Consider the following 24,437-nt stretch of genomic DNA (forward strand, 5'->3'; position numbering starts at 1 on the left):
AAAGTAGGACTACAATAAAAACAGGATTTTGCAACTGAATGAGGTTGGGAGGGAGGGTGTATACTGAAACTTATGCTGTATGGTCTCTGCCTCGAAAGCAGTCTACTACCTGAAAAGCTAGAAGCAATGGAATACATACTTCTCTCTCCTGCAGAAGTCTCCTCCAGGTTCAACCAACCTGCTGATTTCCTAAAACTTAAAACCTTCCAAATACAAATTTATGGATGTTCTGGGATCGCTGCACTCCTTGAAATCTTTTATTGTATATCATAAAAACATCACAGACACCATGGGGATTTTACATATGGAACATGTTTCACACTAGTAGCAGAGCTTCCTCAACCTTCTGTGTCATACCAAGACTGACCAATAAATGTAGGCGGCACAGGCACTTGGTTAATTAAGCGTCTGCCTCAGGCTAACCACAGCACTAGAACACCACCTCTCATACAATCAAATCTTGTGTGCCATGTAGGGGAGACAGCAATTATAAGCCACACATACGCACACACAAATGTAACACTAACCTCTTGTACAACTTCTGTCAATACTTCCAAATGCTCAGGTGAGGCCGGAACTTCTGGTGAACAGGGTACACTGATGATTGGGATGGTTTGTGCTTGGACTTGTACAGTCTGTGGTTGAGGCTGCAGAGGAGGGGGTATAATCTTGATCTGCAATGGGGGAGGCTGCACACTGAGCCTCACTTTCTGCATCGGCTGAAGAGGTGGAGGTGGCTGCAGAATAGTGATCGATGGTTGTTGAGCAGGTGCCATCTGTTGTAGACGTGGTGGTTGCTGCATCTGTTGTAGTGGTGGTGGATGTAGACGTGGAGGCATCTGCATCGCTGCCTGTAGTACGGATCGTGTGATTCGCGTCTGAGGGCTGGGCTGCAGTTGGTGGAGGGGTAAGCCACGAGAAGTCACCACAGTAGCTGGAATCACTGTCACCATACCCTGAGACATAGCGATAGATGTGGGGATCTGTCCTGCCTGCAGCATCTGTTTAGAGATTATTATTTTGGCAATGCTTGGTTGGGGAGCAATTGCTTGTGGGGGTGGAGGAGCAGGTGCAGGTGTTGGTGCTTGAATAGGCGTTTGGGCAGGAGGTGAAGCACTTTGGGGTACATTGGCTACAGTTGCTACTGAGGGAGAATGAACAGGTGATTCGGGCAAGGGAGCTGGTGTAGCAGAAGGAGGATCCAAATCTACAGTCTCCACAACCACCTGTTTGCAAGAAAATAAAAATAAAAATTGGTTGTTACACAACATTCAATTCAATAATATTTTTAAATGACAAATCAAAAGTAATCTTTTATTCAGTGCTCTGGGTGCTAATACTCAAGTTCAGATTACATTTTCAGATGAGCTGGCAGAAAATCATGGGGCCAATTCAAAAGAAGGTCCCACGGCCCAAAAACAAAAAAAAAAAAAAATATATATATATATATAATTTTTTTTTTAATTTAAAAATACATTTTTCAGTAAAAGACATATCCTTTTTGCCCAAAAACATTTGCCCCATGCTCCTATCAATTTTGCTTGAACACTGCATACTGAAAATACAGCCAGATGCCAGGGATGATGCAACAAGAATTAATATCTGTCCAATGGCAAAGGAGCAGAACAGGACATAGAGGAAGTAGCGGGGGAGATGGTGGCAGAGTTGGACAAAATAGCAACTGAAGTGAAGCCCTATCAGTGTTGGTGGTCACACTAGGAGGCAAGTGTGCCATAATGCCCAAGTGCGCTGTGCATACTTACGTACGTACTTACATCTAGTTCCACTTTAACAATACCGGTCTGACTCACTAAAGCGTTGTTCACACCGGCGGCTTCAGCTCATAATCAGAGCAGTTTTTACAGAAAACTAATAGCAGTTGCACAGCTTTCAGCAAACCCTAAGCAGCTTCGTTAACCTCTTTACGCAATATCACCTACCTGTATGTAATTTTGTTGAAGTGGTTATACCAGGGTGATGTCTGCAGCCAGGAGGCATAACCCTGGTACCATTTTTTTTTTTTTTTTTTAGAGCAGGCGGTCGGCTTTCATGTGATGACAACCGATGCGGCTAAAAAGTCACTCAGCCGTTATCACAAGCAGCAGGAGGGCACACCGCCTTCTGCCGCTCTGCCTGGGTCTCCCATCCCACCAGACAGCTTAGATTGGGTCCCGAATGTAGTTACCCGGAAGAGACATCACTTTCGGTTTACTTAGCAGCCAACAGCGCCAATTTTAAAAATCCAAGGTATTCAAAAAATGCTGATTTTGGCATTTTGAATACTTTGATGCCCAGATCCCTTCATAAAGAGTACCCGTCACTGCCTATTATTGTCACAAGGGATGTTTACACTTCTCGTGACAGCAATAACAGTAATCAGAATTTTTTTCATATATTTTTTCCCCATCCAGGAAATGTAAATGTAAACCGTGTTCAAATCACACATGTGAGATATCGGCGCAATTGTTAGCGCAAAAGCAATAATTCTAGCAAAAGACCTCCTCAAACTCTAAAACGTTAATTTTTTAAGCATCGCCTATGGAAAGTTTAAGTACCGTAGTTTGTCGCCATTCCACGAGTGCGTGCAATTTTAAAGTGTAACATGTTAGGTATCTATTTACTTGGCAGAACATTATCCTTCACACGATAAAGTTTTTTTTGTTTTTTTTTAAGACTTACTGGTGACGGTATTTCTAAGAGCCTTTCTGGACAGCCCCTGGAGCTACACTATCTCCATGTGCTGTCTTGAAAGGTGATTGGAGAATATATATATATATATATATATATATATATTTTATACTCGGCTAATTTACTTTTTTAAAATCAGTGAAGTGTATTTATTTAAGAAAAAATAATTATTTTTGAAAGACCGCTGCCCAAATACCGTGTGATGTAAAATATTGCAAGGACCGCCATTTCATTCTCTACGGTCTTTGCTAGAAAATTATATAGGACTGTTTCTAAGTAATTTTCTAGCAAAAATACTGATTTTAACTTGTAAACAAGTGTCAGAAATAGGCTTGGTTTTTAAGTGGTTAAAGTCCTTAAAACGTTCTTTAGCTCCAGAAAGAGGAAGTTAAAAGGATGTGCTTGCTGATGCTTTAGAACAAAGCTGATAGTAGGCTTTACTTTTGCCAAGCTTCAAACAGTGCTGAAGCCTACCAGCAGTTTGTTGAAAGTCAACACTTCCAGTAAAATCTTTTACAAAGCTGCTTGAAGTGGATTGAGATTTTTGAAAAAACGCTTTATGAATTCCATGTGTACAAGGCCTCAAATACAAAAAAGGCCTTTTACAGCAAAATGTTTACATCGATGCCCCTAAGGAAAAGCTAGGAAACACTGACCTTTCAATAGATTTCATATGATAAAAATGAGGTCATCATAACTTTGGTTTCCAACCCACAGGAACACATGTAAACAGAAAGCCAATTTTAGGCTCAATGAGGCAGCTTTACCTGTGACATTTGGTTTTCCTTGTACAGTGCCAAAGCTTTCAGATATTCCTTTTTAGCTGCCTCAGTTTTTCGTTTATAAACCTGGGGGGTGGGGGGGGGGGGGGGGGGAGGGGGAGAAGAAAACAAAAAAAAAAAAGTCAGTGACAGACAATTGCCATGTTAAACACATTCTAGTTTGGGAATTAATGCAATTGTACAAAAGAAACAAAAAAAAGATAAGTATGGCTTACACCACATTAAAAATACACCTGTGAATTCAATACATGACATTAAAAAAATAGAAAGTAATAACGTGTAGCAATTAATCCGTTTTGGATACAGTAAGGGAGGGTTCTAACCCGTCTGATTCTTTTTTTTTTGCCATCCGTTTTATTGAGATTTACTTTCACTTCCTGTCCAATAGCCAAACAGGAAGTGAGGAGAAATCGCTGCAAATTAAGGGAGTTTCTTGGGGACCCCCAGGTCACCATTGCTAGTGTTACCATTGGAAGATTTCTGACTGTAGTAAAAATATTTTTAAAAGGTTACCTGCTTCTGCTCTTCTCCAAGGCTGTCCCACATCGAGGCCACAATTTTAGACACCTCCCCAAATGTGGCATTAGGGTTTTGTCCCTTAATAGCAGCCTGTGTGTCACGAAAAAATAGAGCATATGCAGAAAGAGGTTTTTGAGGCTCATTAGGATCTTTCTTCTTTCTTTTCTTAGAAGCTTTCTGTTTCTTAGTTTGTTCCACAACAACATTCTTCGGAGCAGTTATCTGTGAAGTACAATAGCAGGAATTGCATTGTCAAAAACTGCCCATATGATGATTTTAACAGAGTGATTTGGAAATGATACCAACCCTTCTAAAGTCTTCCATGTCCTCATCATGCAAAGAGCTTGTTGGTGAGGGAGTAGGTGACAGGTGATCCTCAGGAGACTGGACCGGAGGCAATATAGTACCACCACCAAGGCTCAAACCAAGTTGGGTGCTCAGCTCCGACTGATCAATGGTTGTAAGCTGACTGTGAGCCAGAAGACCAGATGATATGTCTGTCATTGAAACATCTATGGTAACTGGTGGATTGGCACTGTACGTGGTAACAATGGGATGATCCAAATCCTGTATATGGACAAAAGCAATCAAACATCCTATTTTGTTTTTAAGTGTAATAAACATATTACTGTGCTGCAGGACTGAATGTTTACCATGGTTAATCCGCTTCCAAGCAATCCACCAGTCTGTTCTATTACTTCATGGGACATTTCCACTGGCATGTCCAAAGTCTGAACTCCATACTGTGCTGCAAATGCTCCTTCTTGAACAGCTGTAGGATCCCCAAGGTCATCAAAGTGTCCAACTACATCAGTGACAGCCAGGGATGGGTCAGAATCTAAGGATATGGGAGGTATCTCAAACTCCTCATCCCCTAGGCTTGGTGTATGAAATGTCTGTACAGAAAGAGAATTAAAAATAGGGACACGCTTTAGTATTAAAACATGTTACTTCTCAAATTGATACTAAAGCCTTTTTTTTCTTTAAAAACAATCAGGTTATACTTACCTGCTCTGTGCAGTGGTTTTGCACAGAACAGCCCCTCCCTCCTGTCTAGTTCACCCACAGCAAGCAGCACCCGAGCTGAGCCATAGCTCCCCGTGTCCATTCAGACACGGAGCCTTGGCCCTGCCCCCTTTCTTCTCATTGGCTGACTGGCTTAGATCAACAGCAGCGGGAGTCAATGGTGCCGCAGTCTCAGCCGGGGGGGACATTCCTACAACATTACTGGATCTAAAGGGGCTCAGGTAATTATTGGGGGGGGGGGGGGGCACACAGTAGGTAAAAAAAAAAAAAAAAGTAAAAACTAAATGCTGTAAGCACTAAGAAGGGCCCTTCCAAAAGTGCTATTTTTATTACATGCAGAGTATGGTAGGCTACGTCAGCCACTGACCTCTTCTACATTTTAAAAATATTCTAGTAGTAAAAACTTCCTTCCATAATTCCTAGCGGTTTCTGCTTCCCACCATGTTTGAATATCATACAGAATATAAAGTTACATAGTAACTAAAAATAAATAAAAAATCCCAACAAAGAAGATTGCAAGGTCATAATGACCAAAAGCAGGTGTTCTGCCTTAGAAATGCAAATACCGCTATATCACCCAGTCTTAAGTGCCGGTTCACACTAGGGCGACCTGTGAGGCGACCTGGTCGCCTCACAGGTCGCCGCAGGTCGCCTCCCATAGGGAAGCTGCGGACCCGTTCTAATAGGAGCGACACAAGTCGCTCCGACCTAGAAAAAGGGTCCGGAGCTTCTTTGGGGCGACCAGGAGGCGACCGCCATAGACTTCAATGTTATGAAGTCCGTGGCGGCCGCTCCGAGGTCGCGGTGCGAAGTAGCGTCGCTGCAGTGTGAACCGGTGTAACGTGAGAATTACCTACCCCGTGAGAAAAACCTACCCCTGGTCACTTCCGGGCAGGAACAGCTGAGCAGCGCAGCAGTGCGCATGCTCAGATCCCCGGATACCTAATAGAAGAGCTGAGGATCAGACTAGTGCGCATGCGCACTAGTCTGAAACGATCTCGGTGTCCGTTAAAAAAAACCTACCGACGCGGCGGTGACATAAAATAGCCGTGCTGCACTATGAGTCATCTCCGCTCCTGTCCCGGTCACTTCCCTGATCTTGGCTAGTAAATATAAAAGCGGCTGGCGGCTCCGTGATTTATCTTTTCATACAGCCGCCGCCGCTTTTATATTTAGTAGCCGAGAGCAGGGAAGTGACCGGGACAGGAGCGGAGATGACTCATAGTGCAGCACAGCTGTTTTAATGTAACTGCTCGCGTTACACAGACTGCCGTGAACCGGAAGTGACGGGGGTAGGTTTTTCCCACGGGTAGGTAATTCTCACGGAACACCGGCGCTAAAAGATACAAGAAATAGTCAGGTGATTTACCTTGTTGACATAGGCAAAAAAAAAAAAAAAGTGGTCCTGGTTTTAACAAGCCCTTTAAAATAAACCTATTGTGAGAGAAGTAAGGGGACATGCTTTTGCTGACCTGAAAATGCTAGCTGCCTGGCTGTTCTGCTGACACACTGGCTTTAGTAAATTCTAAAACTGGCCATAGATGGTGCGATATTGTTTCCTGCAAACACAGATTGTCACTCGATTTGCCCATCAATACAGTCAGTGTCCCTAATTATAGCAAGGGGCTGTAGCCGCTGGCAATAATTGCCTTATTGATCCAACATGCTCATACATGATTAGAATCTTGGGCGGTCCTTGTTAAACCGGCCGAGATTTGAATCGTCTATGGCTGGCTTAAGTCACCACACCATGGGAAGAATGTACATTAGGTATGTGGAATAAAATGCATATAAAAAAGGACTTAAGATCTACTTTTTCCAGATCAGCAACTCAATATATTCAAGCAGCTAGCAATTTCAGAAGCAGTGTTCAACAAAAGCAGCATCCATGTCTCCTTGGATGCTCATTTAATAGAATGAAATTCTAGGAGCCCCAATACCTTGGTATACAAAACAGATTACGATTAGGTCTGACTGTGTTTTTCAGATGAACCTGATCAGAAGTGCTATGTGGGGGCTTTGAATGGGCTGACATAGCACAAAAAAAAATAAAAAATTAAAACATTTTGGATCAAAAAAAAAAAGTCAAGGATTGGAGGTAGCCTGATGTAATCCATTTCCATCCAGCCGCCCATAGAGTCATCACGGGTCCGCTCCAGTGCACTGTCAAAATGCAGTCAGATTAAAACAGGCACAGGTATATAAAAAAAAAAAAAAAAAAAAGACTGTCTAAGAAAACTAATGCAGCCACCAAATTTAAGGACAGTAAAATGGCAAAAGACTTTGAGGGGTTTAGATTTAGGGGTTTTCCTTAACCCTAAAGATGTATCGATGGGAAGCCCATACAAGTCTACAGGCATGGAAAACCTGCTTGAAGCCAGTCAGAAGGGTCAACACATTTGTCAATGGCTTCTGAATAATCTCAGAATGGTTTCAAGCGAATGCCATCAGCACAAGTCCAAAGCCATTAAACATAAGCCCCAATTTTTGGGAATGTTCACGCACTTTTAGGCTCAAAGAAAACCGGTTTTGTGCCGCCAATATAAAGCATTGGATACATAAATGTGCCGTTAACTAAAATGAGAAAACGTTAGCAAAAACAAAGTACAGGCTTTGTTAATTCTTTATAGGAGCTATACAGGAAAACTTGTTCATCATCCTCCCAAAACTGAACAAACATTTGGTCTGTGTAACCAGGCTCCCACTTTTGCCTGCCCAGTACAACTGTCATGATGGGACTTTCTGCTTATTTTACATTCAAGATAATGCAGTAAGAGTAGACAACCTCCTTTCCTTAGGGGTAGTACACAGGCCAAATATCGGGCGGTATGGGCCAGTTCAATAGAAAATGGCTGGCATTCGGCACATATGCTGGCTTCTGTTGAAGGGGCATGACCAAAAAAAAGGGCTGCCAACCGCAACCCATTGGAGAGCTGGAAGCACTGACCAGAAAATGTTCTTGGAGGGCCACGCTCCTGTCAGAACACAATAGCTGTGCCAACATCAGATAGTACAGTGGCTTGCAGATTGTTCTCATGAGGCACCTGCATAGATCTGTACACGGTCACTGCGTATTTGTTACCACCATGTTCACTTTCGTGCCTGACTGCTGCTGTATTTCACTGTTGACTTTTTCTGTTAACTGGAGTGACTTTGTTCCCGTCCTCCTACTGCCTTTTTGTACGGTGCTTTGTTCTCAATAAAGAAATTTAAAAAAGATAGTACAGTGGCTCCTCCCGAGCCTCCCCCCCCCCCCCCACCCTCTTCGTTTAGCCCACTGGGTTAAACAGAAAAAAAAACACAACACACACTCCTAGTGTGTACCAGGTTTTAGTATCCTCTAAGAGATACCCAAAATTAAATTTCGCCTAAAAATGTGTTATTAACACTTTGCTAAGAGAAAAAGGTGCTGATAAGGTGCCAAAAAGGCACGCAATTTCACCACTGAACTACTGTGGTTCTAGTGGCTCAAAAACTGCATCAAAAGCGTAACACGGGTGCATTATTGATGCATTTCAACAAAGAGGTGCATTTTTGGTGCAGTTTTTTTAACTGACCAAAAATGCAGCAAGCAAGATGTTTTACACCACAACAGACCAGTGTGAAGGCATACATACAATTTTAAGGGATACATTTTTCTTGAGCTTTTTTTGTGCTAAAGGTGCCAATCATGGCCGGCAATAAATTCATATATGATATGAATTAAAAAGTCAAAAACACACACATAGAGAGATAGATAGAGATATAGATATATATATATATATCTATATCTCTATCTCTGTTAGTCTTCGGATTAAGCCCAACAGTATCCATAAAATACAATCTTCCTGCTGCTTTCCATCTCTCAGGTAAAAACTATAGTTTTAAATTAAAAGAGCAAAATTAAATTAAGAGCAGGCAAAAAAAAAAAAAAACGCACCCCCAAATGGGACATAACTTGCAGTCAGTAGAATATGTACTTGTGTTTTTCTGTTTTTATTTTTGCTGCACTTAGACTTTAATTAGTACAAGCTCTGAACAGGATTATCTTTAAAGTTAATCAATCATAGAGAAACATGTCGCTTCCACAACTTGTATGGAAAGCTATACACCAGTGCGCTTTGTTTTCTCCATAGAACAGTCATTTACAACAACCATTTATATTGAGTCACAGTCATGTGTGGATTTACAAAACAAACGCACTGTAATCATCTTACTAAAGATTTCTTTAAACAGTGCTGAATTTTGTAATTCTGGCATAACATTATTCCACTGAAATCAGCTTAATGATTTTGAATACATCTGAAATAAAACAGAACGAAGGCTTACCTAAAGCTTGCTTCTTCCGAGTTGTTTTGTCTGCTTACCCTTTCCTGAAGGCTACTTCCCTAATTCTTCTACACAGTGTTCTGTCTGCTCACATGACCTGTCCAATCAGCTCGTTACACATTCATTGCAACTTATCTGCTAACACTTCCTCTTTCCTTACCAGAAAATATCCAATCCTATAGCTCTTCTGGAACCACATACAATATATTGTTTTAGCTGGATACTTTTTAAATCCATGCTATTGCATAAAACTGCAACAATCTAAATGCAATCTAGTTTGTATCACTCCCCAGCTCCTGCCAATTCATACAACTATTACAGCGGACATGCTACAGGATAGAGTTTTTATTCATGGCAAAAAAAAAAAAAGGATTTACGCAAATATTTTAATGGTTACATGCCCCGCTTACTCACATTTCGGGTTCATGCACACAGAACACTTTTGGAAACTCTCCTAAAAGCTTTTCTGACAGCAGCGTTATGCCAGAAAAAACACCAAGTGCTTGAAAAAGTGTGTAACACGTTAAGGTGAGCTTACTGGCGTCAAGTGCTTGGGCATTAAAGTGATTGTAAAGTCTCTTTTTTTTTTCAATAAAAATAACAAACATGTTATACTTACCTGCCCTGTGCAATTGGTTTTTGCACAGAGCAGCCCAGATTCTCCTCTTCTCGGGTTCCTCTTCTGACCTCTTGGCCCCTCCCTTTGAGTGCCCCCCACAGCAAGTAGCTTGCTATGGGGGCACCCGAGCCAAGTCACAGTTCCGTGTGTCCATTCAGACACAAAGCTGAAGCTCTGACCCGCCACGCTCCCTTTTTGGCTGACTTTGAGGGGGCTCTGGTAAGCTATAGGAGGGGGGGGGGGGGGGGGTTGGTGCACACAGAAGGCTTTTTATCTTAGTGCATTGACTGCATTAAGATTTAAAAAGAAAAAAAAAAAAAAAAACAAACACACACCTTCTGACTTTACAACCCCTTTTAATTCATTTCATTGGCCGGAATACATTTATTTTGACCACTGAAAAACAATTAAACACGCTTTAAGTGTTTTTTCCATGCTGCTCCTGGACGCACTTGCAGTGTGTTCTTTTTTCCCGCTTCTATACGCTGCTAAAAGTATTTGTGCACATGGACACAGGCCAACATGTAGGGGAATTCAAAGGCAGGGAGAAAAGAAGAAAAAAAAAAAAAAAAGTCAGCCACCCCTAGCAACAGCTGCAAAAACCTGTGTGCATGGGACTTAAAGAGATCCCATTTCTATTAGGACACAGTTGTACAGGCTCATCTGCTTTACTACAATTGCTTACTCTGATTTCACTGTACATGCTAAGCTTTTCACAGAGTGAATTAGAAGCTGCAAGTCAGATAATGCCTCACTGCCTGGCCTCATCTAGCTTTTTTTTTTCTCCCCATTCTAAAGCCTGGCACACGCATTAGGCCCCTTTCACACAGGCGGTCACTTTTTTTGGCAGATCTGAACGGATGCCCCATGCATATCTATGGGGCATCGGATGTCAGTGGAGACATGTCCCAGTAATCCAATCCGTCAAATCTAGACGGATGAAAACCCTATTTTCCATCCGTCCAGTGGATCAGATCAGATGAGAACAGACAGACGGTCCGTTCTCATCCAATTCCCCCATAGAGAACAGTGGGGACCTGACAGCTGTGTCTCTGTGCTGTGAGCTGCCATCTGCCTGCTCATCGGGGGATCGGCGGATCGATCCCCCGCAGAGAAAAACTGAGTCCGCCGATGGACTCTACAGTGTGAAAATGGAAAATTGATATCAATACTTACCGTAATTTTCCTTTCCTGATGGACTCCATGGCAGCATACGTTCGGGTAGGCCCCGCCTCCTCTCCTACCTCATAGGACCCCACTCCCATAAATCTTTGCTCCCTTTCAGCATCAGTGTTCTGTAACTAGCCTACTCAGGAAATGGGAGGGGACTCCTGCTGCCATGGAGTCCATCAGGAAAGGAAAATTACGGTAAGTATTGATATCAATTTTCTGTTTTCCTGACAGACTCCATGGCAGCATACGTTCGGGAAATAACTCGCTATACACTCCCGGGTGGGAAGATGCTGAACAAAGAAAACTTTAATTGGCACTGTCAACTGACAAGACTTGAACGCCAAAATTAACGGAAGATAAGGCAGCAGGTTCAATACAATAATGGGAAAGGAAGGTATTGACAGATGACCAGGATGCTGCTTTGCAGATCACATCAGGCGCAACGTGTCTGGAAGCTGCCCAAGACGTAGCGATGCTTCTGGTAGAGTGAGCTGTAATCGCCTCTGGAGGAGCCAAGCCCTTTGCTCTATACGCCCATTGGATAGCCTGGATGATCCACGCAGCCACTGCTCTAGAAGAGGCACCCATTCCTTTCTTTTTGCCATGGAGAACAAAAAGGAAATCCGATTGGCGGAAGGAGGATGTGGACTCCAAGTATTGACTTAGAGTGTTGCCCACGTTTAGAGGATGGACCGAAGATTCCTCATCAGTTCTGAAAGGTGGGAAGGACTATGTAAGAGTTTTCGTGGAAAACAGATGTTACTTTAGGGTTTGACCCCAGCATAGGGATTAGGACCACTCTGTCCTGAAAGAAGGTCAGAAAAGGCTCTTTGCAACCTAAATTATGTATCTCGGAGACCCTCTTAGCTTAGGTAATGGCCACCAAAAACGCTGTCTTCAACGTAAGCTCCTTAATTGACATGGAGGCAACTTCCTTTGAAGTGAAAAAGTCCAAAACTAATGGAAGATCCAACTTTGGGAATTTCGGCCTTCTCTGAGGCCTGAGCCTGACTGCGCCCTTGAAAAATTGTTGAATCAGATGATGACTTGCCCATTGAATCCCGGTGAAGGCTGAAATGGCAGAGACTTGCACCCGGAGAGAACTAACCGAGAGGGACAGATCCAGACCAGATTGCAAGAAACTCAGGATTTGCTGAATAGTAGGTGTACCAACTGGACCAGACCTCTGGGCTTGATGACTTATGAACCTGGCCCAGATCCTTTCATATACTCTGTTGGTGCTAGCTCTTCTTGAACTCATAAGAGTCGGAATCACCTCTTCTGGGCATCCGAGAGCCTCCAACCTCCCCCTCTCAAGAACCAAGCCCTGAGGTGTAGACTCGCAGGGCATGGATCCAGAGTAGGACCCTGAGATAGAAGGTCCGACCTGAGAGGTAGAGGCATTGGATCCCTGAAGCTGAGAAGGGACAGCAGGGGAAACCAGGGCCTGTTGGGCCAGAAGGGAATTATTGCTACAATTTCTACTTCCTCCATCTTCAGTCTCCGCAGGAATTGGAGTACTATTGGTACTGGTGGAAAAGCATAAGCAGACTGGAAGTTCCATCTGTCCGTGAGGGCATCCACTCCGAAGGCTCGAGGATCTCTGAACCTTGTGTAGTACTTCCAAAGCTTCTTGTTGCGTGGACTCGCAAACAAATCCACTTCTGGCGATACCCCCAGGGACAGGACCCAATTGAACACCTCCTGATGGAGGGACCATTCGTTGTTGTCTAGTTGGAATCGGGATAGGAAGTCTGCTTCCACATTCAACACTCCCGGAACAAAGACCGCTGAAAGATTGGCCAGATGACGCTGGGCCCATGTCATAATCGGCTCTGTTTCTTGGAGGAGAGACATGCTGCGAGTTCCTCCCTGCCTCTTGACGTATGCCACTGCCGTGGTGTTGTCCAGATGGTGAAAAGCCTGAAGGGCTTTGAGGGCAGCTCGTAGTTCTAGGATGTTGGACACCACTCCGTGACCTGGAAAATTCCATCTGCCTTGTGCCACTTCTGACTTCTGGGCTCCCCAACCGGTACTGCTGGCATCGGAGGTTATCGTAATCCAGGAGATTGGAGCAATTGAGTGGCAGTTGGTTAGATTCGCACGACGTAACCACCAGGGAAGGCACCCATTCATGAATGGGGTCAGGTGAATGACTTGTGACAAGTTCTCCGTCGTCCATTGTTGGAGAAACCCCTTCTGGAAGGGTCTCAGTTTCCACAGAGCCCATTTCACCATGGGTGGAGGTAGCTACGAGCGTCCCTACTACCTTTAGACACTGACGAGCAGTGAGACGGGAGGCAGCAAGAGCGAGAGCCACCCTGCTCTGAACTACTGGGATTTTCTCCTCTGGCAGAGAAATGGTGCACTTCACCGTGTTGAATAGTGCTCCGAGAAACACCAGCGATTGCGTTGGCACCAGATGGCTCTTTTCTAGATTCAGAATCCACCCGAATTCCTGGAGCGTAGAGATCACCTGTTCCAGATGTGAGAGTAACTGAAGTCTGTCCTGGGACAGAAGAAGGAGATCGTCCAGATAATGATGCAATCTGACACCTCTGGTCCTGATAAGAGCCACAACCGCCAACAAGGTCTTGGAGAATGTGCGAGGCGAAGTTGAGAGCCCGAAGGGAAGACATGTAAACTGCATGTGGGCATGACCGACAGCAAACCGGAGAATCTGATGATATTCTTTTGCCACAGGTACATGGAAATACGCATCTTTTAGGTCTATCGATGCTAGCCAATCCCCTGGGAGAACCGAATGTTGTATTGTGACCAGGGACTCCATTTTGAATCTTTCCCGTCGGATAGATCTGTTGAGATATGTGAGATCTATTACCGGGCGCCAGGTGCCGTTCTTTTTCTGGACAAGAAAGAGAGGTGAATAGACTCCCAAACCTCTTTCCGCTTCGGGAACTGGCACAACGGCTCGCTGAGCCAGTAAGGTGTCCACATAAGCAAGAAGAACCTTCTTTTTTTCTGCTGAAGGAGGAAGTGAGGTTGCAACGAACCTGGATTTGGGAACGTTGTCGAACACCCACGAGTGCCCTTGGGACACGATATTTAAAACCCAGGGATCTTGGATTGAGGCCGCCCAGACATCCCGAAATTGGAGCAACCTGGCCCCTACCGGGAAGGCCTGGACGGGCCCAACCTCAAAAGGATTTGGTGGCCTCCCGGTCACCAGACGAAGAGCCTTTTGAGCCTTTCTGGAAGGTGGATTGCCTTGACTTCCAGCTTCTTCCGTAGGACTTGCCCGGTCTGTAGCTGCGCGCTTCCCTAGAACGATTAGCGTTCTGTCTCCTTGGAAAGGAGCGCTTCTGAGCGCCTGGGCGTTTATCCTGAGGGAGGAACCCAGATTTTCCGCTCGTGGCCCGAGTTATGGCTGCATCCAATTTGTTCCCAAAGAGGGAAGAACCCTCAAAGGGAATCCGACACCATGCCTGTTTGGAAGCAGCATCGGCAAACCAAGGACGAAGCCACAGGGCACGTTTAGCCGTAACAGAAGACAGCATAATTCGAGCCAAAAGGCGAACAGTGTCTAAAGACGCCTCCCCCAAGAAGCCGGCAGCCATCTTCAGCTCCTGGATTGGGGAGCTCCTGAGCACTTCCTTCGATACTCCTCCAAGAGTACCCTCCAAGGAGTTGATCCAGACTTCCATGGCTTTCGAAATTGTAGCCAAAGCCAATGCTGGCTTGCAGGCCATACCGGCTGAAAGGTATGCTCGCTTAAGATCAGCATCGATCCTCCTATCTAACGGATCCTTAAATGAGGCTGTATCCTCCATTGGAAGGGTGACATGCTTCACAAGGCGCATTACAGCCGCATCCACACTGGGAGAAGATTCCAGGTGTTTCACCTCTTCTTGTTTAAATGGATACAACTTCGCCCTCTTTGTGGTCATGGAATTTTTCCTTTCCACTTTGCTCCACTCTTCGGAAATTATATCTCCTAACTCCCCCAGGAATGGAAAGTTCAAGCGTTCCTTACATAACTGCTTGAAATATTTTCGCTGCTTCGGGGAGGAGACAGCCGGATCTTCCCAGTCAAGGGCTTCCCTCACCACCTTTACTAGAGGGGAGACGAGGTTAAACTCAAACCCTGTACCGGAGTCCTCTGAATCGGACTCAGAATCTGACAGAAGAACAGAAGGATGGCTGGGCTGGGAAGATTCAAAAGGATCTTGAACCAGAAGATCTCTCTCAGGAGAGTGAGCTGGCCTTGCAGAAGTACTTGGTCCATGTAGATCCATCAGGGAATCTTTAAGGACTCTGCGTACTACCTCTTCAATATGTTGATCCGACCTCTCCCGTTCACCCGTAGCTTGGGCATAACACGGTTTGCACAGAGAGGAGCCGTCTGACACAAGGGTACCACACCCCCAGCACTTCTTCCCGTGCGGACGCTCCGAGTGATCTGGGCGTTTGGATGAAGAAGACTGGCCCTCGCGTCCCCTACTATGGGGGGAGCTGCGTCTGGATTTAGAAGAGGAGTGCCGGTGATGCGATTTTGAGTGACTGTCTTCACTGCGTGTGCTGGGCTGCTTATCAGACCTAGAAGAGCTGGAGACAGACAAAATAGCATAGAAAGACAAGAAGCTAATAACACACCAGGACACCCCACCCCCTGAACTACCCAGCACATACCTTGTATGAGGGGGCTGGCCACTAGGGGGCGGCGATGCATCCATGGCTACAAAAAAGGCAGCAGACTCTATACAGGCTGGATAAGAAAATACAGATGCAGCAGGCTAAGCAACATGCAATCAATGGGAATTAGCCATATTATTAAAAAATACTGCTCAGGTTCCCTTACCTTCAATAACGAGACCAGAACTGGGGGAGGCTGTCAAACGCCGACCTTCCGACCAGATCTGGCAACGCTGACCGTTTAAATAAGCCGCCTTGCGGCCCTAGAGCGACACCGCGCATGCGCGAGTGACGTCACGCGTCACTCCTGCGCACCGAATCCGATCCTCCGGCCGCTACTGCGCATGCGCAGACGCACTGAGGAACCCGGAAGCGGCGGCCAGGAATTGGCCGTGAATGGGAACCGAACAGGAAGCCCTACAGAACCGGAGGATACACCGAAGGCACATAATACCCCCAGATCATTAAGAAACACCATGAGGGGCAGAAGGAAACTTGCACACAGGTAAAGCGCTTTAAGGAACTAATTAAAAACAGCATGGTAAACACTGATGAAAACACAGGCAACATAATAGAGATAAAAAGGGTCCCATAACAGGGCTTACCACCCTGACCGGAGCAGGGACAGGTCCAGAGACGCATCACCAGATTACATCTTCGGGCAATGATGGGCCACCCGCAGCAGCTGGGCTCTCTTGGCCGGACCGCCAAGCTCCTGCAAGGGGTCTCTTCTATTGCCCCCTCCATACCCTGCTAAGAACCAGGGCTTAGCGGAGGCTCTGCAACCCATACCCGCATCCAGTATATATAGGACCAAAATCGTAGGAACATACACCGTATGACTGAGGAGGACGAAAAAGGAACACTGATGCTGAAAGGGAGCAAAAATTTATGGGAGTGGGGTCCTATGAGGTAGGAGAGGAGGCGGGGCCTACCCGAACGTATGCTGCCATGGAGTCCGTCAGGAAAGGGGCCTTAGGTTTTTGTTTCCTTCAACTCAGATTGCTGTACTAAATATGCGATCTTAGTACAGCGACCTCCCCACTGTGATTTTGAGCAACCCCCCCACCCCCCCCCCTCCATTGTCTGCAAGCACTGATTGGATGTCAATCAGCTGCTGATTTTTCAGCAAGACGAGCAGCTGTACCCAGGCCGAAGGTCAGCCGGTTTCTACTATAACGGATGATTTTCAGACCATGTGTACCGGGCTTTACTGTCCCTGACCCGCCTTTTTCATTAAATAAATTTCAGAGGTTTCAGTATCACTTAAGAAAGCTATGTAAAGCACCCTACCGGCCCCTCCTACCAGCCATTATTTGTCTGATTTACATAGAGAAGCATTAGAGTCGGTTCACACTGGGGCGACTCAAAGTCTCCCTGACTATGAAGTCGCCCGTGCAGCACGACTTAATAGCAGCTTGCAAACGACTTCTCATAATAGAAGTCAATGCAAGTCGCTCCGACTTCGCCCAGAAGTAGTGCAGGAACCTTTGTCTAAGTCGGAGTGACTTGAGTCGTTCTGATTAGAACGGTTCCATTGCAGAATGGAGCGCTACTTGTCAGGTGACCAAGTCACCTGACAAGTCGGAGTAGTGTGAACCAGGTCTTAGGCCTCATGCACACTGGGAGTTATCAGAAGTCAGTATAAAGCTGTGTAGGATTTTTCTGCAGTAGCTTTTTTCAGCTATAGCATTTAGGAAAACTATATTCCCACAAAAGCTTATGGCTCAAAAACATTGATAAATGCCGAATAGCCAAGTTTTTCAGGGTTTTTAGACTTTTAATCAGAGTTAGAGCGTTTTTTACATCTGAAAAACGCCTCCTAAAACCCACTAGTTCTGGGGGGTTTTTACAGCCAGAAAACACCCCTGCCAAAAACTGCTGATTACAGTCTATGTGTGTATGATACATAGGATAACATGCTGGGGATTTTACTGGCTGTTGGGGAAAAAAAAAAAAACCTCAAGACGCCAAAAATGTAAAAATGTCCAGTGTGCATGAGGCCTAAAGATGAGGCAATGGGGTTACTGGGTCCAAAACTAGGTATGTATTTAATATTATATATATATATATATATATAGAAAATAAATAAGAGGACAAAGGAGAAACAAGGAAATACAAAAATATAAGCAGATTAAACTTCAGCTCTAAAAAAGGTACTCACATAACCATAAGTATGCAGCTGTTTGTAAGGCCATAAATTCTGCACTATTTTCTGCAACAAAATTGCTTAAGCCCCCGTTCACATAGGGGCGATCCGACTTCGGGTGGCGAAGTCTATGGCGGTCGCCTCCTTGTCGCCCCAAAGAAGCTCCGGACCTTTTTTCTAGGTCGGAGCGACTTGTGTCGCTCCTATTAGAACGGGTCCGCAGCTTCCCTATGGAAGGCGACCTGCGGCGACCTGTGAGGCGACCAGGTCGCCTCTATGTGAACGGGGGCTAATTGTAGAGCTGCACGGAAAAAAAAAAAAAAGCCTCCGGCAACTGTTTGTCAACATTGCCATGGCTGGGGAGAACTATAAGACTCCATTCACACTAATGCGACTTGGTCAGCCTGACAAGTCGCGGGCCGTCGCAGTCCATTGTGTAGTACAGGAACGGTTCTAATAGGAGCGACACAAGTCGCTCTGACTTAGAAAAAGGTTCCTGTACTACTTCGGGGCGACCTGGAGCGACTTGCATAGACATTAATTTTATGAAGTCCGCGCAAGTCGTGCCGAAGTCGCGCTGCAGGCGACTTCACAGGTCGCTCCCGAAGTCGTGCCGCTGCAGTGTGAATGCGGTGTAAAAACAAACAATGTTTTACAATGTATCATTTCGTTCTTTTAGATGAAGACAAAGTGCTGGTTCACACTAACGCGGCACGACTTCAGGGGCGACCTGTGAAGTCGCGTGCGCGACTTGCACGGACTTCATATAATGAATGTCTATGCAAGTCGCTCTGATGTCGCCCCGAAGTAGTACACGACCCTTTTTCTAAGTCGGAGCGACTTGAGTGGCTCCTATTAGAACGGTTCCCGTAGCACTGCATGGACCGCGACTTGTCAGGCTGACCAGTCGCGGTAGTGTGAATGGGGTCTAAGGCCTCTTTCACACGGGCGCTCCGTTTTTTACAGACACGAATGACACTTGTGTCATCCGGTCCGTATGTCCGCATATCATCCCATCCGTTTGCGGATAATATACGGACATAATGTATGTCTATGGGATTGTGGATGTCAGCGGATGACACCGCTGACATCCGATTTTGCGTCCTTTCCATTTTTTAAACGGAAGAAAAATAGGGTTCGGTTCCGTTCCAAAAAATGGAACAGAACTGAAAGGACGCAAATCAGATGTCAGCGGATGGTTATCCGCTGACATCCGCAATCCCATTGACATGCATTATGGCCGTATTTCACCCGCAAACAGATGGGGTGATATATGGACATACGGAACGCCCGTGTGAAAGAGACCTAAACCTTTTGACACTTGTTGCTTACAATTTAAAATAAGTATTTTTTGCTAGAAAATTACTTAGAACCTCAAACATTATATATCAATTTTGGCAGAGACCCTAGAGAATAAAATGGTGGTCATTGCAATATTTTATGTCAGATCGTATTCACGCAATTTTTTGGGGGGAATGTTAAAAAAAAAAAAAAAAAAAAATATTAAAAAATGATATACAAAAACAGCAAAGTTAACCCAATTTTTTTGTATAATGTGAAGGAGGTTACAGCAAGAATTATGAGGGGAGGTTGGCTTCCATCCCTGCCACAATACAGTGATTATTACTGGCAACACATGCTAGGAATCCAATCAATGGATCGACTTGGATACAATCAGCCTGCCCATATGTGGATTGAATCTCAACCAGTCAAGATCCAAACCATCCGTGGCCAGTTTAAAAGGAGTTGTAAAGTCAGAAGGTTTTTTTTTTTTTTATATCTTCATGCATTCTATGCAAAAAAAAAAACGTTCCATATGCAGCAGCCCCCAACCGCCCCCCAATACTTACCTGAGCCCCCTCTCTATCCAGCGATGTCCACGAGTGGTCTCAGCCGCCCGAGAGTCTCCCTCCTGACTGGCTGAGACACAGCAGCAGCATCCAATGGTGCCAAAGTCAGCTAGCCAATCAGGAGAGAGGGGGACCTAGCCAGGGGCTCTGTCTGAATGGACACACGGAGCTGTGACCCGACTCGGGTGCCACCATAGCAAGCTGCTTGCTGTAGGGGGGGCACTCAACAGGAGGGAGGGGCTAGGAGCACAGAAGACCCGAAAAGAGGAGGATCCGGTCTGCTCTGTGCAAATCCAGTGCAACAGAGCAGGTAAGCATAACATGTTTGTTATTTTTATAGGGAAAAAAACAAGAATTTACAATCGCTTTAAGTTCTTTGCTTCACTGTATTGGAAACAAACCTTAAGTCCCCGTTCACACTGGGGCGACCTGTGAGGCGACCTGGTCGCCTCACAGGTCACCGTATGTCGCCTTCCATAGGGAAGCTGCGGACCCGTTCTAATAGGAGCGACACAAGTCGCTCCGACATAGAAAAAGGGTCTGGAGCTTCTTTGGGGCGACCGTCATAGACTTCAATGTTATGAAGTCCGTGCCGGCCGCTCCGAGGTCGCGGCGCGCTGCTCGCACCGCGACCTCGGAGGTCGCCCCGGGAAGTCGGATCGCCCCAGTGTGAACGGGGCCTAAATGTTTTTTAATCACCTCTGACAGTTCTTTGAGTGTCAGAGGCTCTTTGTTCCCCTCAACAACAGGGCAAACATTTTTTTTAAGTCTTATCTTATTTTGTGAGCACTGCAAGTTTATCCTAAAGCCCTGTACACATGGGCCGAATGTCGGGCCGCATCAATAGAAACCAACCAACCAACATTCGGTCCGTGTATACTGCACTACAGCAGCTCCGACCTAGCAGTGTGTACTAAGCTTTAAACTAAACCCTTGGATTTACCCATTTCCCAAAACAGCATGAGCATGCCGTGAATGAGAACAAAATTTTACAATACTATTTTATAGAGGTGCACCGAAATTTCAGCCGCTGACACATATTGGCCAAAAATGGTGCTGATAATAGCCCCGAAAAGGCACTTTATTTTTCCACAAATTCTTGGCGATTTTACTGTGCTTACAGTTTTTCTTCAGTCACATGACTCAAAAACCACATCAAAAAATTAACACAGGTGCGCAATTGATGCGTTCTTGCAGCATTTTCAATGTGTTTCAACAGGGAGGTGCGTTTTTGCTGCTTTTTTGTTTTAATTGACCAAAAATGCAGCAAACAAGATTTTTAACACAACAGAAGTGTAGCAGACCAGTGTGAAGACATACATATAATTTAAAAGGGATACATGTTTAAAGAGGAAGTAAAAAATTACCTATAGGTAAAAGTTACAGAGGGAAGCCTATGATAATAAGGCTTACCTATTGGTGCTGTAAATATCTCCTAAACATACACCATTTAGGAGATATTTACTTTACATGCAGCTGGTGACATCACTGGCGCATGCGCTCTGAAGGAATGGCTGCCCGTGCCATTCCTTCAGAGCCCTGTGCTGTGAACGGTGGCATGCGCACAGGAGTGACGTCATAGTGGCTCCGGCCAATCAGAAGTAAGATATGTGAACATGTAAGCCATCTTAGCAGTGAGCGGGTGTCACTTGAAGGGCTTTGTTCTATGTGATGCATACCAGCTCATGATGTCGTTCAGGGGAGGTTTACAACCTCTTTAAAGGCTACATGCACACCAGCGTTTGCCCAGCTCTTCTGAACACCGTTCTAGATGGAGAAAGTGTCAAAAGGCACCTAAAGCTGCATTTTCGTAAATGCGTTTAGGCATGTCAATCGTCTGGGTGTTAAATCGTTTTACTGGTCAGAATTAGAACTTATGCTGGACATTAAAATGATTTAACGCTCAATCACGAAACGCACCTAGCATTAATGCCCTTTTACGCACATTTACACGTGTCAAGCATTTTTCTGCCAAAACACTACTGCTCCTAAACCCAATGGCAGTGGGGTTTTTCCCTGCCTCAAAATATTGGGCAAGGGCAGCGGCTGCAGCGTTGGGTTGAACATGTAACATGTTTCCAAAGGTGAACTTAACCTTTAACCACTTAAGCGCCGGAAGATTTTACCCCCTTCCTGACCAGGGTTTTTTTTGCGATTTTTTACTGCGTGACTTTAACAGACAATTGCGCGGTCGTGCGACGCTGTACCTAAACGAATTTCACGTCCTTTTTTTCCCACAAACAGAGCTTTCTTTTGGTGTTATTTGATCACCTGTGCGATTTTTTGATCATGCGCTATAAACAAAAAAAAAGCGTAATTTTTGCAAAAATAATATTTTTCACTTTTTTTTTTATATGAAATTCCCCCCCAAAAAATGTAAAAAATCAAAATTTTTTAACATTTTCGGCCAAATTGTTTTATGCTACATATGTTTGGTAAAAAAAAAAAAACGCAAAAAGCGTATTTTGATTGGTTTGCGCAAAAGTTATCGCGTTTACTAACAAAGGGAAAGATTTTTGTCATTTTTGGTGTTTTTTTATTTTTTTTTTAATGAGTAATGGCGGCGATCTGCAATTTTTTTTGTGGTACTGCGACATTGCGGCGGACAGATCGGACCCTTGACTGACATTTTTGACACTTTTGGGGGTACCAGTGACATTACTGCAGTAATCAGTGCTATATATATGCACTGTTACTGCAAAAATGACACTGGCAGGGAAGGGGTTAACTGTATTGGACAGGGAGGGGTTAAGTGTGTCCTAGGGGCGTGATTCTAACTGTAGTGGGACATGGCTATTGGTGTAAAAACAAAGATCAACGGTTCTACATAGTAGAACCGTCTGATCTCTATTTTTACACAGGGGAGAATGACAGGCGGCTTGTTTACATAAGCCGCTCTGCCTTTCTCCCACTGTACCGACGATCGGCGAGTGACCGGCGGACATTGGGTCCGCCGGTCACACGCCCGCACTCCTCCCTGAACGAGCCAAGGCGGGTGCGCGCTCGCCCGCTATTGGCTCCAATCCCAGTGACAGGCGAGCGACGTAGATCTACGTCACTCTGCCTGGCCGGGGATGACTGCCGCAGTAAATATACTGTGCGCAGTCGGCAACCGGTTAAGAGAGGCGTGGAATGTCAATTGGAGGATCATTTGCTAGGAGTCCGATTAGATGAGAACCATTTTAAAAAAAATATAGGTCACACTTACCTCTGTCCCAGTCAGGAACGGGTGTCCCGAACCAGTGATGGTCAGGTAGCTGTCACTACCCCCTGGAAACTGCAAACAAAAATATGGATAATTGTAAAATGTTGCATAAAAACAATACAGTACAACAAATATACATGTTTAAACCCCTCCCATGGTTATCTATGCACCATAATATTTGTATTATTTAGAGTGGTTATAAACAAAACCAAAAATACTTCTGTCCCTTTAAGGCACGAGACATGTCCCCTTTCTATGTTGTACAAGATGCGGCTGATCCTGCCCTCCCCTCTGTAATCTGACCACCTTCATCATGGCCACTAATATTTGATAGCGTGGTCAGTTTACGTGCCTCCATCATCTCTGCATCTCCTCCCCCCCCCCCCCCCCGTTCCTTTGGTAGTCTGTGTGAGAGCTCAACTCCTCCTCTCCCCTCTCATGGCTGTGTATTTCTATTCCCTGCAGCTGCTACAGTGCTTGTGAAGAAACATGCATTAATGACTGATCTTCTCGGTTTTAAGTCCTTGTTCAGTACAGGGTGTGTTTTCCTAAAATTATAATGCAAATATGTTCTTTGCAAAGCCCTGCTGTGCAGCCACTTCTGCACGCTTGCATTCATCGGAGGAAAAATGGAGCCCCTCCTACTGTACTCACTCGGGAAGGTAAGCAGAGGGAAATCGAGGGAAGTCACATGTCTGCACAGCAGGGCTCTGCAATCAATTTATTTTCCTACAAATTATAATGCTAAATACGCACACTGTACTGAACAGGAACCTAAAACTGAGAATAAAAGTAATAAAGAACTATACTATAATGATATACTGCTACATGGCAGCCGCTGTGCACAGGATCACACATATACCTGATCCTGCACTCCTGGGTAGCGGGTGAGAGTCAGTGCAGCAGCAGTTGTAAATAACTCTTTGCAGGCAAGCCTTTGGGTTTTAAAGTCCTTGGAAATAATGTGTGAATGGCTAATGCAGATGTTCTTAACCCTTTTAGTCTGAGGACCTAAATGAGAAAACCATCCTGGAACCCAAAGATTTTTTTTTTTTTTTTTAACCAAAATAATAGTAAAGCCATACAACAACTTATAATGGCCTTTCAAAACCACTTGGCCTATCTTTGTTGTAATACTGTTTTATGAAACTTTCCACTGTGTCCATATAGAATTCCTTGGAGTTGTTTGGCAACTATTTAAATATAGCTAAAGTTAAAACTTTTTTTTTTGGATGGAGTGGAGGATTAGAACTCACGTTAGGTTTTTATTGCTGTCTGTGTCCCATTTAGAGAGAAACACCCTCTCCATTTGTCTGGTTAAATGCCGGTTCACACTAATACGACTTGTCAGGCGACTTGGTCAGCCTGGCAAGTCACGCACCGTCGCGGTCATTGAGTAGTACAGGACCCGTTCTAATAGGAGCGACACAAGTCGCTCCGACTTAGAAAAAGGGTTCTGTACTAC

General features: G+C 44.9%; 1 protein-coding gene across 1 annotated transcript in view; it reads right to left on the minus strand.

Annotated features, from left to right (window-relative positions):
• Positions 1–24,437, minus strand: part of TOX4 (TOX high mobility group box family member 4) — a 57,210-nt gene that overhangs the window by 12,468 nt on the left and 20,305 nt on the right. Inside the window, exons 3-8 of the mRNA XM_082264531.1 lie at positions 22,976–23,044; positions 4,643–4,885; positions 4,296–4,556; positions 3,984–4,211; positions 3,456–3,536; positions 528–1,226 (exon numbers count right to left, since the gene is read on the minus strand). Coding sequence (XP_082120657.1) covers positions 528–1,226; positions 3,456–3,536; positions 3,984–4,211; positions 4,296–4,556; positions 4,643–4,885; positions 22,976–23,044 — 1,581 coding nt within the window. The remainder of the gene's footprint in view (positions 1–527; positions 1,227–3,455; positions 3,537–3,983; positions 4,212–4,295; positions 4,557–4,642; positions 4,886–22,975; positions 23,045–24,437) is intronic.

Source organism: Pelophylax lessonae, assembly GCF_965119305.1.
Source record: "Pelophylax lessonae genome assembly, chromosome: 1".
In the NCBI taxonomy this organism is placed as follows: domain Eukaryota; kingdom Metazoa; phylum Chordata; class Amphibia; order Anura; family Ranidae; genus Pelophylax; species Pelophylax lessonae.